The 14598-nt window shown below is 44.4% G+C and overlaps 1 protein-coding gene across 2 annotated transcripts in view; it reads left to right on the top strand.

The window, feature by feature from the left end:
* Positions 1 to 14598, top strand: part of COP1 (COP1 E3 ubiquitin ligase) — a 689508-nt gene that overhangs the window by 487344 nt on the left and 187566 nt on the right. For both annotated transcript variants that reach the window (XM_085601600.1, XM_085601601.1), the window contains exons 16-17: positions 8328 to 8445; positions 10692 to 10816. In XM_085601600.1, coding sequence (XP_085457726.1) covers positions 8328 to 8445; positions 10692 to 10816 — 243 coding nt within the window. The remainder of the gene's footprint in view (positions 1 to 8327; positions 8446 to 10691; positions 10817 to 14598) is intronic.

Below are 14598 nucleotides of genomic sequence, written 5' to 3'. Positions count from 1 at the left end.
ATCTCACCCCCGACTGAGGTCGTGCTCCAACTCCACCTCTGTGCACCCTGTTCCTGTACAGCCTAATTCTGAAAATATACCACCAATACCTCTGATCCATTGTCAAAGGCTCCATCATCTTTTTTGTTTGGATTCAGACCTGACATCGATAAAGATGGGGAGGATTTACCCCCGCATTATTATGATAACAGTTTATATATGGATGTACAGGATGTCAGTTGCTTGATATTTCCACCTTTTACAAATTTTACTTTCTCCTGTGGGCCTCCAACATGAAGCCCTAACTGATTCTCTGATAGGTACCTAGTCTAAGCCTTGCTTTTACCAACCAATTAACAGGCAGGTGACCAGATGCCACAGACTGGTGCCCTGCAACCCTGATTCTCTGATGCAATATTCTACTCTAGAGAGTCTGGTGGTCCAGGCTTTATCCAGCAAGGTGAACCTTATTCTTTCCCTACAACCTCCTCCCCACCCGATACTTCATTCTCTCTCCCCACCTTTCCACTAATGTTCTCTTCGGCCAGCCTCACCTTGAGGTCAGTAGACCTATTTGCTTACTGGGCCGGTATACACACACCCTCTGGGACATGGCCAGTGAGATCTTCGGAGCGGTTCTGGAAGACTATAGGGCCTCCCTGGCTCCAGTCATTCAGGATGCAGCCAAATACAACATTTGTTCTGAGCTGGATACTACCAGTTGGATGGGGTGGGCAGTCTTCATCAGAGTGGTGCTCTGTCGAAGTGCATGTCCATGGGGTTTTCCATTGATGTGCAGACATCCCTTATGGATACACCTTTTGATGGATCTTGCCTATTTGGCGAAAAAGCTACCTCCGCCTTAGAAAGTTTGAATGAGAACTGAGCCACTGCATGCTTTCTAGCCCTCTCAACACCTGCCAGGCAGTTTCCCCACTAGTTTCAGCTTTTCAAAGGCTATTCAAGGAGGTTGGTTTACAGGCATCGCCATGCTCCTATGCCCCAACAGTAGTCACCCCATTCCTTTTGTGTTTCAAAAAGATTATCAGACAGATACCTCGCAGGTACCCCAAGGGCATCATTTTTCCCACTCCCCCTCCCTTGCAGTATCAGCTGCCAATCTGCTCTATTTTTTAGTCCTCAGCGGCGCATTTCCATTCTGTTGGAGGCAGGATCTGACACTTTCTCCCAGGGTGGCAATCTATCACATCCAACAGATGGGTCCTCAATATGATTCAGTAGGGCTGTGCCCTTTTGTTCCTATCCAACCCACTGCAGCTTCCTCTCACATCACAGCATACCTCAGAAGAATTCCTTTCCATCTTGCTGTAAGAATTGTGAACTCTCCTTTCCAACAAGGCCATCGAGGAGGGTTCCAGACTCTGAGCTAGACACTGGTTGTTACTCCTGTTACTTCCTCATAAAGAAGGAGGATGAAGGCTTCTATCATATTTTAGATATTTTCCCACAGAATACCTTTCTGTAGAACGACAGATTAAAATGCTAGCCCAGGTCCTGTATGCCCTGGATCTGGCAACTGGATCGTTGCCTTGGTCCTGCAGGACATGTTTTTTCATTTACCTGTCCTGTAGTCCCAAAGATGATACCTTCAGTTCAAGATAGGCCAGGAACATTTTAAATTTGCTGTGCTCCCCTTAAGCTGCATCCCTCGGGTGTTCACGAATGTGATGGCAGCGATTGCTGGCTATCTTCATTGGTTAGGGATACCAGTTTTCCCCTACCTCGCCGATTGGCTCTTGAAGGAGGGTTTGCCAACGGCACTCGGGGACCACCTCCGGACGGCGGTGAACCTCCCAACATTGTTGGGATTGTCGATGAAAATGCCATAGTCATACCAGACTCCTTGGCTGAAGCTTCCTATTACAGGAACTATCTTGGACATTGTGCAGTTCAGGGCCTTCCTTCTGTCACAATGAGTCCAAGACATTTGGGCTATTATCCTAATGTTTTAGCCTTGGTACTGGGTCCCGGTGAGAGTGGTTCTGAGGCCTCTTGGTTTGTTAGACTTTTGAATCCTGTTTGTCAATTGCACCAGGTGGCATATGGAGGCTCTGCAGTAGAATATAAAGTCTCCATGGGGTCAGCACTAGGGAAACCTGTTGGATTCCATATGGTTTCAGAGAAGACTGCAAGAGAACTGCAGTGGTGGCTATTTGACCAAAACTGGAGCAGCAGGAGACCGCACTCCGTCCCTCACCCAAAGCTGACAGTGGTGACTGATGCAGCATCACTGGGTTCAGGATGGCACCTGGGGGGTGTAGATCAGAGGACTCTAGTCTCTATTGCAAATTCGGCTATATATCAATCTGTTGAAGTTGTGAGCTATTTGCATGGCATTCAATGCTTCCTACTGTCCATTAAGTGGAGGCAGGTTCCTCAGGACAACTCCACTGCCATGTTGTGCTGCAAGAAGCAGGGCGGAGTGCGGTCCTGGTTCCTGTGCCAAGAGGTAGTGCACCTCTGGAGTTGGCTGGAGTGTCAGGGCATCTCCCTGATAACGCACCATCTGGGTCGATCTTTAAACGTGAGGGTGTAGCACAAATGCCAGTTGAACCCCAAGGTAGCACAGGGCATCTTTTGACCATGGGATGATTCCTGCTGGATATTTTTGCCGCTGTTGAGAGCTCGCAGTGTCAAAATATCTGAGCTTTGGAGTTCCCAAGAAAGCTCTCTCTAGGAGATACATTCTGGCTAAAGTGGAGCAAGAGACACCTGTGCATATTTCCACCTCTGCCTCTTGTTTCTTGAGCTCTGAAAAAAATCATGAACAACTGAGTCCAAGTCATCCTAGTTGCTCCGGATTGGGCCAGGAGAGTATGATACCAAGAATATCCGGGCATAAGCATATATCCTCTGAGCAGTCTACTGCTTCGGGAGGATCTTCTGTCCCAGCAGCACGGCAGCGTTCTGCACCCGAACCTCTGCAATCCACACCTCTATTTGTGGAGATTGAGCTGCAGCGGTTGGCTGCTTTTGATCTACTGCTTGAGGTCATGGAAGCCATCCTTGCTGCCAGGCATCCCTCTACAGTGTCCATTTACTCTGGGCACTGGGACAGTTTTGTTGCGTAGTGTACAGTGCGCAACACAGACCCCTTACAAGCAACATTGTTGGATTCTTTATTGTTTGTATTGTATTTGGTGGGCCAAACTAAAGTTTGTTAGCTGGCCTTATTGGGTTTTTTGTATTTGCCTGACCAACCGTCTTTGTTTAAGTCACCTGTTGTGATGCAGTTTCTTAACGGTTTGGTACATGTTCCCTCCCAAAATGCTTGTGATGCCAGACTGTGACTTGAACTTGATCTTGAAATTCCTCGTGCACTCCTTTCGAACCAAAGCATTCTGCTCATTGTGTTTTCTAACTGTCAAGACTGTCTTTCTCATTGCGATCACTTCATCTTGTTGCATGTGAACTCCCAACTCTTTCTGTACAACTGCTGTACCCCACCTTTTGTGAACAAACTGATGCTGAGGACTCAGGCGGCATTCTTGCCGAAAGTTGTGATTCATTTTCACTTTATGCAATCAATCACTCTTCCAGCATTTTTTGCCCCACCTCGATTCACTCCTCGAAGGAAGAGGAGAGACTCCATTGGCTGGAGCCCAAGAAAGCTTTAAGCTTTTACATTGATCACACCAATGACCATCAAATGGGTGATCAGCTTTTTCTGGGCTTTGCTGGAGCAAAGAAAGGCAAGGCGGTGCAGAAAAGTACTTTGTTGTGGTGGATGGTCCTCTTCCTTAAGATCAGTTATTCATTGGCCAAAAAGCAGCCTCCAGAAGGTTTAGAGCCCATTCCACCAGGACCACTGTGGTTTTACTCTGAGTGCGTGTCCTGTACATCTGTCATGCCATGCCATGGGCCTCAGTTCACACATTCATAAAAAACGACTTCCTTGACAGCCAATTCTGACTGGAAAAGCATTTTGCCCTTTCGGTCCTGCAGGCCTGTTTTTTTTCTGAGCCACCTCCACAGACCCTCCAACTTTGGGAGGTAGTGTTTTGGTATCTATTGTAAAGGTGAGGAATCTGCAGTTAAAATATCCATAAGAAGCAAAAGTTTCTTATCTTCGGTAATGCTCTTTATGGTGGGTACCCAATCTAACCACAGATTCCTCATTGCTCTCCCACCTCCCCTTTCTGTGGTCTCTTTTTACCATCTAAAAAGGTCTCAAAATAGAGATGGGCACACTAGTACAGACAGTTTTTTTGTGCTCCAAGCCCAAGGTCCCTGATGGAGACAAGCAAGAAACTGACATTGAAGGCACAGGGTTGCCACTTGTAAGCAGGTCTGTTCCATAACTTCAGGGCGGAACAAAGCCAAAGTGGTGCTGCACAGTGCCGCCTAGTGACGCACAGGTGCACTGCTTAGAACATTTCCAGACACAGGCTGGCACCTGGGGATATCCTAAAGGTGAAAAATCTGCAGTTGGAGTATCCACCAGGAAGGAGTGTTACTGAAGGTAAGTTACTTGCTTTTTTCTGATCATAGACCGGATCTTAATCTCTGTGTGCGAGTCTTTGGGTACAATTGAAATTGGTTATGTGTGGTTGATGCTGACTGTGTGGGCCTGCCAAATAGTATAGACTGAAGCATATGCAATATTCTCAAGCGTTCGTGCCTCTTCACGTGAACCATCGTGCATTATACCTAAGGGTCCATTTGGAAACTAAGTTCCATTGAAACGTAACTGGCTCTTTGTAGCCCACTGGATAGACTTCAGGGTACTCTGAATTGCTCGCCCAGTCTTCTACAGCCAAGGCCCATGGTTCCTAATTACGAAACATGCGATGACACGTCCTAGGTAGATCACTGGGATATTGTGTTTGTCTCAATGCAAATATGTACTTATTTTGAAGGGTCTGCAGACTTGCTGCTTCCTTGACATACTTGGATCTCTAGCTCTGCAGCCCTCTCCTTTAGTCGCATCCACTGAAGTAAAAAGGACTTGTTTGGTACAGGCCCATAATAACCTGTCTTCGTCCTGGATAATGTAATACATTAGCACTCCAGTTAAATTTTGAGTCCTTTAATGCCAATAAACCATTGTTGGTGTTTAATGCTTTTCAGTTCTGGACTAGAGGCAGCTCTAATTGTATTACCATCTTATGTTTCCCAATAAATATATTTAAAAAATGCACACATATATGTACATACATACAGGGCTTTCAGTCAGCGCTTTTCATCGTTTTTCCTGTAGAAGTATATTCAGATTTTGCTTTCCTTTACTATTTATCTCTTCCAAATCCTTGGTACAGTGCTGCCTTGCAGCTAGGTTCACATTCTGCAAGTGATATTTACAAATAAAAAAATTCCCCAAGTCCTCTATTCGAATTGCTCTGTTTGGTCTAATTCAGAGTTATCGTAGAAAAACATTTTTCTTCTGTAGTCCTTGGATGCAGCAACACCGGTGATATCGAGTCTTTTATCTCACCATTTGGCGTGAAGTTGGATACATATTTTTCTGCGAGATAACACAATAACATTGCCCAAGGCACTTAAAAACTTTGACACTGATTTATTGGGCAATCCGCCGAGAGACTGTGGCTTATGTGTTTTCTGATCACTTATTCAAAGCATATCCTCGAGGCAACTTCCTCCAAACGATGCTAGCCCTTGACATTTCACCTTCTCCTGGGCGATCGCAGGTTTGTATTCGATGCTGTGGTTTCCTGTGGCTCTGGAGTATCAGGCGTTGGAGCATCATGCATCAGGCTTGTTTTAAAAGAAGCTGTTTATCTTTTGAACCAATCTCTGCCCACTTTGCCGTTGAGGTATTCTTGCAAATGAACAAAAAACACTGATGTACTTTTCAGCGGTTACCTGCAGCAGCAGTGGAGTTTGGAAGGTTGTTTAAAACCCATAATTGTTACGCAGATCCTTGCTGTAAGCGTTTCTAAAACGTGTGTTTACTGTACCCTCTTGTGTGAGTCACTTGCGTTATGATAGTACCATAGTGTTAACATTTCCAAACATGCTATGACATTTCTAATAGTTATTATGAGGCGTTTATCATTTTATTATGCATTTCATAGTTCTTGTAGTATATACAAGGAATAGTAATTGGTACTGAAAGCAGTACAGTTTATAGCATTGGAGAGTGTACTCTAAGGCGCATTGGACATCCCTCGATGTATACCTTCATAAGAGCCAATAGAATGAAAGCGCGGAATTTGATTTGCATAGGTTTATAAAGCGCTTTTAACAAAAGCCTTTTGTTCCGCCTCACCCTAGAGAATAAGGAGGTGTTGAGGTGCTCTCTGGTAAGATGCATGTGTAGGATGTGGCCTAACGGTTATAGGGGCGACCTCAAAGCTGGGGAACTGGGTTCGAGTCTCGGCAGGGTCGCTCAACATCCTGTGATTCTGGACAAATCACTATCTCCCCGCGCCTTCCAAAAATGAATGTGTTCGCCTGTAATGCAACTGGTGCGCATGTAAAGCGCTCTGATACCTTCCGTTCGAGTTCGCGCTTTTTAAAACTTAAGAAAAATAAAAAACGCTTATCCCCAGTTGTGGCATAAAAAAATAACCTTGTTGTGGGTTACCCACTAAGTATTAAAGCAGTCTTCTTGAACCATACGGTCTGCAGAGAAAGACTCTTGCTCCCCATTTTGTGGGGCGCTACTATGAACAACAAGTCACCAATCATGTAATTCAGATCCTATTCCTATAACAGGAGGTAAATGTCCAGCTCCTGGACATTGTAAACACTGCCCATTACTCACAGGGCCAAATTTGACCAATTTTCTGGAGCATAAAGCACCCGCAACTGGCAAATTGTGCCATATTAGGCAGGATGCACAGTCGCAGCAATCTGTGTCTGATGCATCAGGGTGCACAAGCAATTCAATCTTTCCGATGCCCCAGTATTGGCCTAGATTTGGTCCAAGTACCCATGGTTTTCGCATTGCTAGTAACATTCTTCTCCCATAGATGTCTGTAAAAACTGAAATGTTTTTGTTAGCTGAATTGAAGTTATCCATTGAATCCCCTGATTTGTGGAATAACATTCCACTCTCTCTGGTAATGTTAGCTATTCAGAACGAAAGAGGAATACTCCCCAGAATTTAATGCACACTTTTGAGAACCTTTCGGCTGTTGTCCTAGATTTTATTTTATTCTATTTTAAAACCTACCTCTCTGCACCTCCTGGTGGTAATGGTGGTCCACTTGCTCCAATTGGTTTTCTATCAATCAATCAGAGAATTGTGAAGCGCAGCTGCTTACCCGCGAGGGTCTCAAGGTCCCCGGGTGATGGGGGGGGGGGTCACATTGCTGTGTAGGGGCCATTGAATGGCTTGCATGTCTAAGTCCTTGAGGCACATCCGAGCAGTAGGAATAGAGGCTGTGTTTTTTTCTGTTGCCAACTTCGGAGGGTTTGCGGCATCTGGCATATTTCGCCCAACTGAAACCAGCTGTGGAATTTTGATCCAGCTGCTAAGTCCCCAGGTTTTAGTGGCGGCATGTCTTGCATGAGGCTCTGGTATGGCTGGGATGGGGAATTTGCTGTGAGAGGTAGCCGATGTGTTCTGAATTTGTGTCTGCTCTACTGGGCCCACAGAGCATGAGAGGGAACTATGAAGGCTGTCTTTATCCTGTACATAATATAACAAATCAAACTGTAAGTCTCGAGAGTAATCACACTGTAATAGTGAAAACAGAAAGGACTAGTTGCAGAGTTTCTAAGTTATACTTAGTGGTGTGAATTAACTAAACAGTGATTCCCATCACCCACACGACAAATGTGGCTTGCTTCATCATCTGGGAACCTAGAACTATCAATAAACCACTTGTATGTAAATCGTGGTTATAGATGAGTCCCAGAATTGATGGCCATATCATTTATATGAAAGCAGCCTGTATAGTTTCAATGGGGTGATGTTTGCAGTGCCTGTAGTGGTGTGAAAAACAAAAAGAGATGTTAAAATTGGCTATCAAGGACCAAAATTGTTTTAATGAGGCGCTGCCGTGATGCCAAAGTAAAAACGGTGCTTATACAGCTCGAAATAATAGCTGTAAGAAAACAGGTCTACATGTTTCAGCCCATGGATGTTCGAATCCGGGCTTTCGTCAGGACCTTTCTGTTTTCACTATTACAGTGTGATTACTCTCGAGACTTACAGTTTGATTTGTTATATTATATGTTGATTTGGGGATAAAAACTGTTTGTCTATAAATTCAGTCCCTTGGACCCTCACTCTGTTAGAGATTTGTATATTTTTCTGTTGATCTTGTACATGTCATAAAAAATCACAAATGGGAGATGATTCCAGGGGACTGTGTCAGCCCCATCCCTCATTCTTGTCTTTCTTTTTTCAACCCTAGACCATTGTGTCCACTACTACGACCTGCGTAACACGAAGCAACCAATCATGGTGTTCAAAGGGCATCGCAAGGCAGTCTCCTACGCAAAATTTGTCAACGGTGAAGAAATAGTTTCCGCGTGAGTAGTGTGTGTTGATTGTATCTTTTGGCTGCGTAAACAAACATTGGGCTCAACAACAATAAGAGTATCAAGTGAAATTGTCGACTTAAACTCCTTAGTGTCCATACATTTGTCATTCATAAATATCTCACTGCAAACATTTCAGCCTGTTTCTAAATACTGCCAGACTCAAGTCCAAACTGCCTTCAAACAAACTATAGGATTGGGTTAATATATCAGTTTGCTGGTGACGTTTTACTTTCATAAATGCACAAAAGCATATAGGTGGTAGAGCTACATAATAAACTAACTTAAAGCATACTCCACTCACAGGAGCGTTGCTTCAAACCTGTGTAATGGGCTGTGGATGCCAGTGTGTAGTTTTCTGCTCAGGCTGGGACATGGACAGCCATTCTCCCAGTGGAACATTATAAATAGGGCTCCGGTTTTGCAGTATTTCAATTTTTTTCAACGTTTCCGTCTGTATTTATCCATATTTATTTTTTAGGCCATCTTATGGGTATTTATCCATATTTATTTTTTGTTTTGAGAAAGAATCGAGTCGTCAAAAGGTATATTTCCACATTTATTTTACTGATAAACATGCAGTCATACTTCAACTGTTGCATGTTGGCAAATTAAGCAGCCAAATATAGCGAAACATTACACCCACAGGTAAATATAAGCATTATAATACACATATATGTTAACATATGCCTGTATTTAGGGAAAACCGAAGCTGTTTTTTACCTTCCCATGCTGTGTATCTGTTCAGCTGTTGTCCTGGAAAGCACGAAAGACAGCATGGAGAGTCACCCACAAGAAGCATCATTTTCTGTATTTTTCAGCTTTTACACATAAATACAGTCAGAAAACACATTGGTTTCTGTCTGTATTTATCTGTAAAAATCAGTAAAATCGGAAAACTGGGAGCCTTAATTAATAAATTACAATGTTGTGTAACATAGCTCGCCATGCACATAGTATATGCATAGCTCACTGACCGGATCAGGCATACTTTATTTTTCACACTGACCGACACAATGTATTATTAAATATTGTTTTAACTGTTATCTTGGGATGATGACCTGTAGCCTCGTACTTCTTTTGCATTAATACTAAATGCCAGTGTGCCAATAAAGTGTTTCATTAAATAAAAATAATTGCATTGGGAAAAACATACTTCACTGATCGAAACACAGTGGTATCAGACCTGTTTCCGGTTGCCTAAAATCCTAGAACCTTCCGCAAGGTTCTCACAGTCTAAACAAGTGCAAGGAGACCTCAGATTGTGAAAGTGCATTATGCAAATGCTGATTAGGTAACTCCACTTCTGTCATATTTGGGTGCAAATGCTTTTTGTAACGTAGATTCACGTTGAAACATCTGTGTGGAGATAGTTTGTGGTACTTTGGTAGTAGGTATTTTGAGACTGTTTTTGAAGTTTACAAATGCTCCGAATTGCCAGTGTATGTTTGTTTATTTGCGCCCCTAGGGCCTCTCACATAAGAGTGCTGCTGCAGTTGTGTGTTTTTCCCATTTTACTGTCTCCAATTATTGTCATATTCTACTGTCTGCCACTTACTGTCGTGTGGAGCTGACCGCGGGAGCCGGCTGAGCACGAACATCCGGTGCCGCATAGCGTTGCGTTTTTTGCAACTGCTGCTGGGAGGCTACAATTTGTGCGAATGCTTCATTGTGTATCCTGTTGAGATATTGGAAACTGCTGATACTTGTCGATTGCCCCCCCCCCCCAAATACTTTAACCTAACCCGCCTGTTTTGTTTCAGCAATTTACCAATTGTTGGTTAATGGGCCCTGCACAGTCAGGAGCTTTCCTTTCCCGCCATCCGTGACGCATGCAAATCTTTTTCTCTCCCTCCCTCCTTCTTTTTATGTAGCTGCTTTTGTATGGTTCATACGTACGCACTTTCCTTCCCTTTATCGTCCTAGCACGTGTTTTCAATAGATTACTTGCTCGGCTTTAATATGTAAGCCGTCTTTCATCCTCACCCATTCTTTTAAGTTGCTCTTTTCCATTATCTGCTGTTATTTTCATTTTCCACGGTTCTGCTGCATATTATTTGATGATTCTGTTTTAATTTTAACCTCTTTCTTTGTTTTTCTTTAAGTTTTCTCCGCTGTTCCTCATTCCCCACGCTTTTCTCTGGGTTTCTTCTGCACAGAGTTTTCGTTTAGGCCTGATCTTGTCATGCTTCTCTCTGCAATGGTCTCCTAAAGGTCTTGCTCTGTTACATTCCTAGGTCGACAGACAGCCAGCTGAAGTTGTGGAACGTGGGAAAGCCTCACTGCCTCCGCTCCTTCAAGGGTCACATCAACGAGAAGAACTTTGTGGGCCTAGCCTCCAACGGGGACTACATTGCCTGCGGTAAGCCAAGCTATGTCTGCAAATACTTCATTGTGGAACAGAAAAATGAAGTATGCCGAGTGGGAAATGTGCTCCATCGCTCGAAAATGGTGCCACAGTGTTTAGGTAGGCTGGCATCTACTGTTGGACTCCTTTCAGAGAACATTTTTAACATTAAAATGTGTGCTCAACTTCCCCCTCTCCTGCTCATCCGTCTAAGGTGTGAGCAAGGCAGGCGGCATTCTGCGCACACGTGCTCAGTACTGCACGATGCCACACGTTGGCTTTCTTCACTTTTCTTTGGGCTATCTCAATGCAATCTCTTCCGGACCCTTTTCAGTTATCCCTCAACTATGTCGTGGAATAGTTCCTGCTGAAATACTGCTGTAATCTAACCTTCAAAACGAGGAATAATATTTATACGCCGTACTTGATGTGCATAATTGAATCCACAGTGATACCTTCACTAAAAGGAATTGGGGGAGGTTGTGCTTTTTTTGCCAGGTTGAAGCTGGAGTTTTTTTTAATGTGAATCGGTCATCAGAATTCTTGCCTCTTTAAGCCACTCTGTAGGCTCGCCAATTTTCGTTTGAATGGGACTCTTGCATTTGTTGATCTACTGTACTTTAGTTTTTCAGCTCTCCTAGGGTTCCCATAAACACAGTTACTAACAAATCTTTAGAGCTGTGGGTTTTTTGTTTTCTTCCTCTTCACTTGGATGACGCTTACAGATCTTTCAAAGTACTTGTATTAATTGTCACGAGCAATTAGCAGATTCTAATGATCAAATCCATAATCTTGCAAGGCCATTTCGTTGACAGAAAATCTGCAAGTTCTCTTCTCTTCTACACTAGACCCCATAAAGGTGAAACTGGGTGACGTGAAGAGAACAGGTGGAAGAAGCCCTTTTCGAAGGTTATCAGGCTGAGCCAGCTGGCCAGCATCCATGTTTAGCACGTGGCACCTTAGTTTAATAGTCCTGATATCAGTCAGTCCAGCCTGATATGCTCTATTGGTGTGTGAGGCGCCTCCCACCTGCATTTAGTAGTCAGAAGCCGTACAGACCAGTCCCACGGCTGATGATGGTCCGTCCCGCTTACCTGAGACGCCCGTTCTAAAGGCTTCCTGTAGGGGACATTGAGAACATGTTTTATACAGTTTTGCAGTCACTCCTTTGTACTAGCATGGTCTCTCATAGATATAAACTGAATCTCTACAAAGCGTACACAACTCTGGTCTCTAGAGCCTTCAGTACTGGCAAGGACCACAACTAGGGTCAGATTGGGAACCCAGAGCAGCCCTGGCAATTTTGACGGATCAGCCCCTCAGCTGCTTTTTTACCTGGGGGCCGATATAGAAGCACCGCAGCCAAACCGCCCCCAGTAACCAAAACAGTCCCACCAATGCAAAATCGTCCCACCATTCCAGCCTCCTGGGAAAACGCCCGATGCCCGCTACGGCCAGTCCTGCCCTAACCACAACATTCTGAAATGTGCCTCGTGTGGATATTGAATGCACCATGCTGTCAAATAAGACTTCCTTTGCTGCCACCCATGTGTGTCCTGATTTGCTTGCTGTACTTATACTTGCCCAGCCCTTCTATTTGAAAGCCTGGCTGGTGCATGAGATTTTGCAGCATGGATCTTTTATAAATTCACAAGCTCTTTATATTGAAAAGTTAACAAAAAAGTTGGTATCGACCATAGGCATATTTATGGGATTCCCTTATGACAGTGACATTTACCTGGCACACCTCTGCCCCGAAAGATGTTTCGATAACTTCCCCATCACTGTCAAAACACTGCCTTGATATTTTGTGCAACACACATTGTACGTTTACATGCATGAACAAAACTTGGCTCGAAGTAGATGGAGGCCTGGTCGTCTAATTTACAACCCCAGGAGTAACCCTGGGCGTAGTTCGCGAAGTAGCACTTCGCGAAGCTACGCAAAGTGCAATTCGCACTACGCGAGCTACGCGTAGCACTTCGCGAACTGCGTAGTACCTTGTTCGCACTGTGCCAGATGTCGTTTTCAATGATTGCACAGTGCGAACAAGCAACCGGCACTGTGCAATCATTGAAAATGGCATCTTGCACAGTGCGAACTGTAGTTTTCTGCTGCTCGAGTAGATTTTTACTCGAGCGGCAGCTTTCTCAACGCGAACTGGTAGATTCTCATCGCGAGCGGTCGCGAGCATACGTGACCACTCGCAATGAGAAACCTGACCTCCCCGCGTTGGGAATCTCGCCGGGAGGTTTATTTTCCATGCTCGCGATCGCCAACTTGATGTTGCTGATCGTGAACAAGGAAAAAGTCTCGCTGGGATGTCATTTTGCTTGCTCGCGGTCGCCAACTTGACGTTGAGGACCGCGAGCAAGCAAAAAATGTCCGCAACACTACGCTACGCGTGTTCGCACTGTGCTACGTGCAATTCGCGTAGTGCAAAGTAGCGCGAACTTTGCAAACTACGCGAGCGTAGCGTAGTGCTTTGCCCAGGCTTACCCAGGAGGGAATAAATGATCACCACCCCCTTATTGCTGCATTTCAAGTGTTGGGTGGTGCAGCTGTCGTCTTTAAAGGGTCACTTGATTTTGGACACACACCTGTATATGGTATCATCCTTTGTAGCCACCATTGATGTATGCACTTTTTCCCTCACCGACCCAGTAACATTCCCTACAGTTTACCGCTCCTTTGTTCCCACGGATCTTTCGCTATCATGCTTTCATTATGCCTCTGAAGTTGATCCACTCCAGCATTTTGCTACTTGGGTGATTTCCACAGCTGCATGGAAACATCGTATAACCTTGAGCCAGTGACTCTTTTAATGCCCTAGTCCTTTCCCGAAGGCCTTGGCCCAACACAGACATGGTCAAATGTTGGATCACATTTTTTCCACTCACTATACAATCAAATTTTATACCTCAGTTGGGATCAGATTCGCTCACAACATCTACACCAAATGGTTGTCAGTAGTGCAGGCACAGCTGCGCTGAAAGAGGTTCCGCATGTGCCAATACCTAGATGCGTGGCACCACATTTGCGTCTACACTTACGATTGTTCAAGAACTGGCTAGGCATTCTCTGGGGGCTGGGAGGATCCAGAGGTTGCAGCAGAATGTATAGGATGTTCTGTACTCGTAGACAAGCAAGCACTTAAGGCAAACTTTCTCAGGCACACTACCCTCTGTGATATTACAGCACTTACATTCCTGGCAGGTTGGCCAGCATTTATGGTGAATCCCTCAGTGCCAGGCCAAGGAATGTCCTTGGAAATTGCAATACATATAAATGTTGTTGACCTCAAACTAGAGCTAGATGGGCTTTCCAAACTAAATTTTACAAGAAGCTGGTCCAAGTTTGGCTGTTCAGTGCCACTGGAATGCATTTCTTGAATGAACAGAAGACGCTAAGCCAACCGTTCTTTCAAAGGTATCACAAGAGGTATGCACTGTGATGTTGCCAGACAAGTGTCCTTACAGTATTTTGTATATTTATTCAAGGACAGCACAACAACACTGTTTATAGTGATAACCAAGATCTGGATGCCATTGATGATGAGAAGAGAACCAGATCAGTTAATAGGCAACACAAATGGGGGTTTCTGAGATAGCTCTTTTTTCAACAAAGGATAATTATCCCAATTCTGCATCCAGGTTCCCTCTACTCCAGCAAAGAATAAATGCATTGATAAGGAATGTTTGCATCCTCCTTCCCCCTGTTAACACTAATAATGCATGCTGTGAAGAAGTGCAGGTAGACCTATATTGCATTCATATTCATAACGTGTCCGTGCGGGC

The sequence above is a fragment of the Triturus cristatus genome, chromosome 4_2 (assembly GCF_964204655.1).
Source record: "Triturus cristatus chromosome 4_2, aTriCri1.1, whole genome shotgun sequence".
Lineage (NCBI taxonomy): Eukaryota > Metazoa > Chordata > Amphibia > Caudata > Salamandridae > Triturus > Triturus cristatus.
The sequence above is the reverse complement of the archived record's forward strand: the minus strand, read 5'-3'. Positions and strand labels throughout refer to the sequence as shown.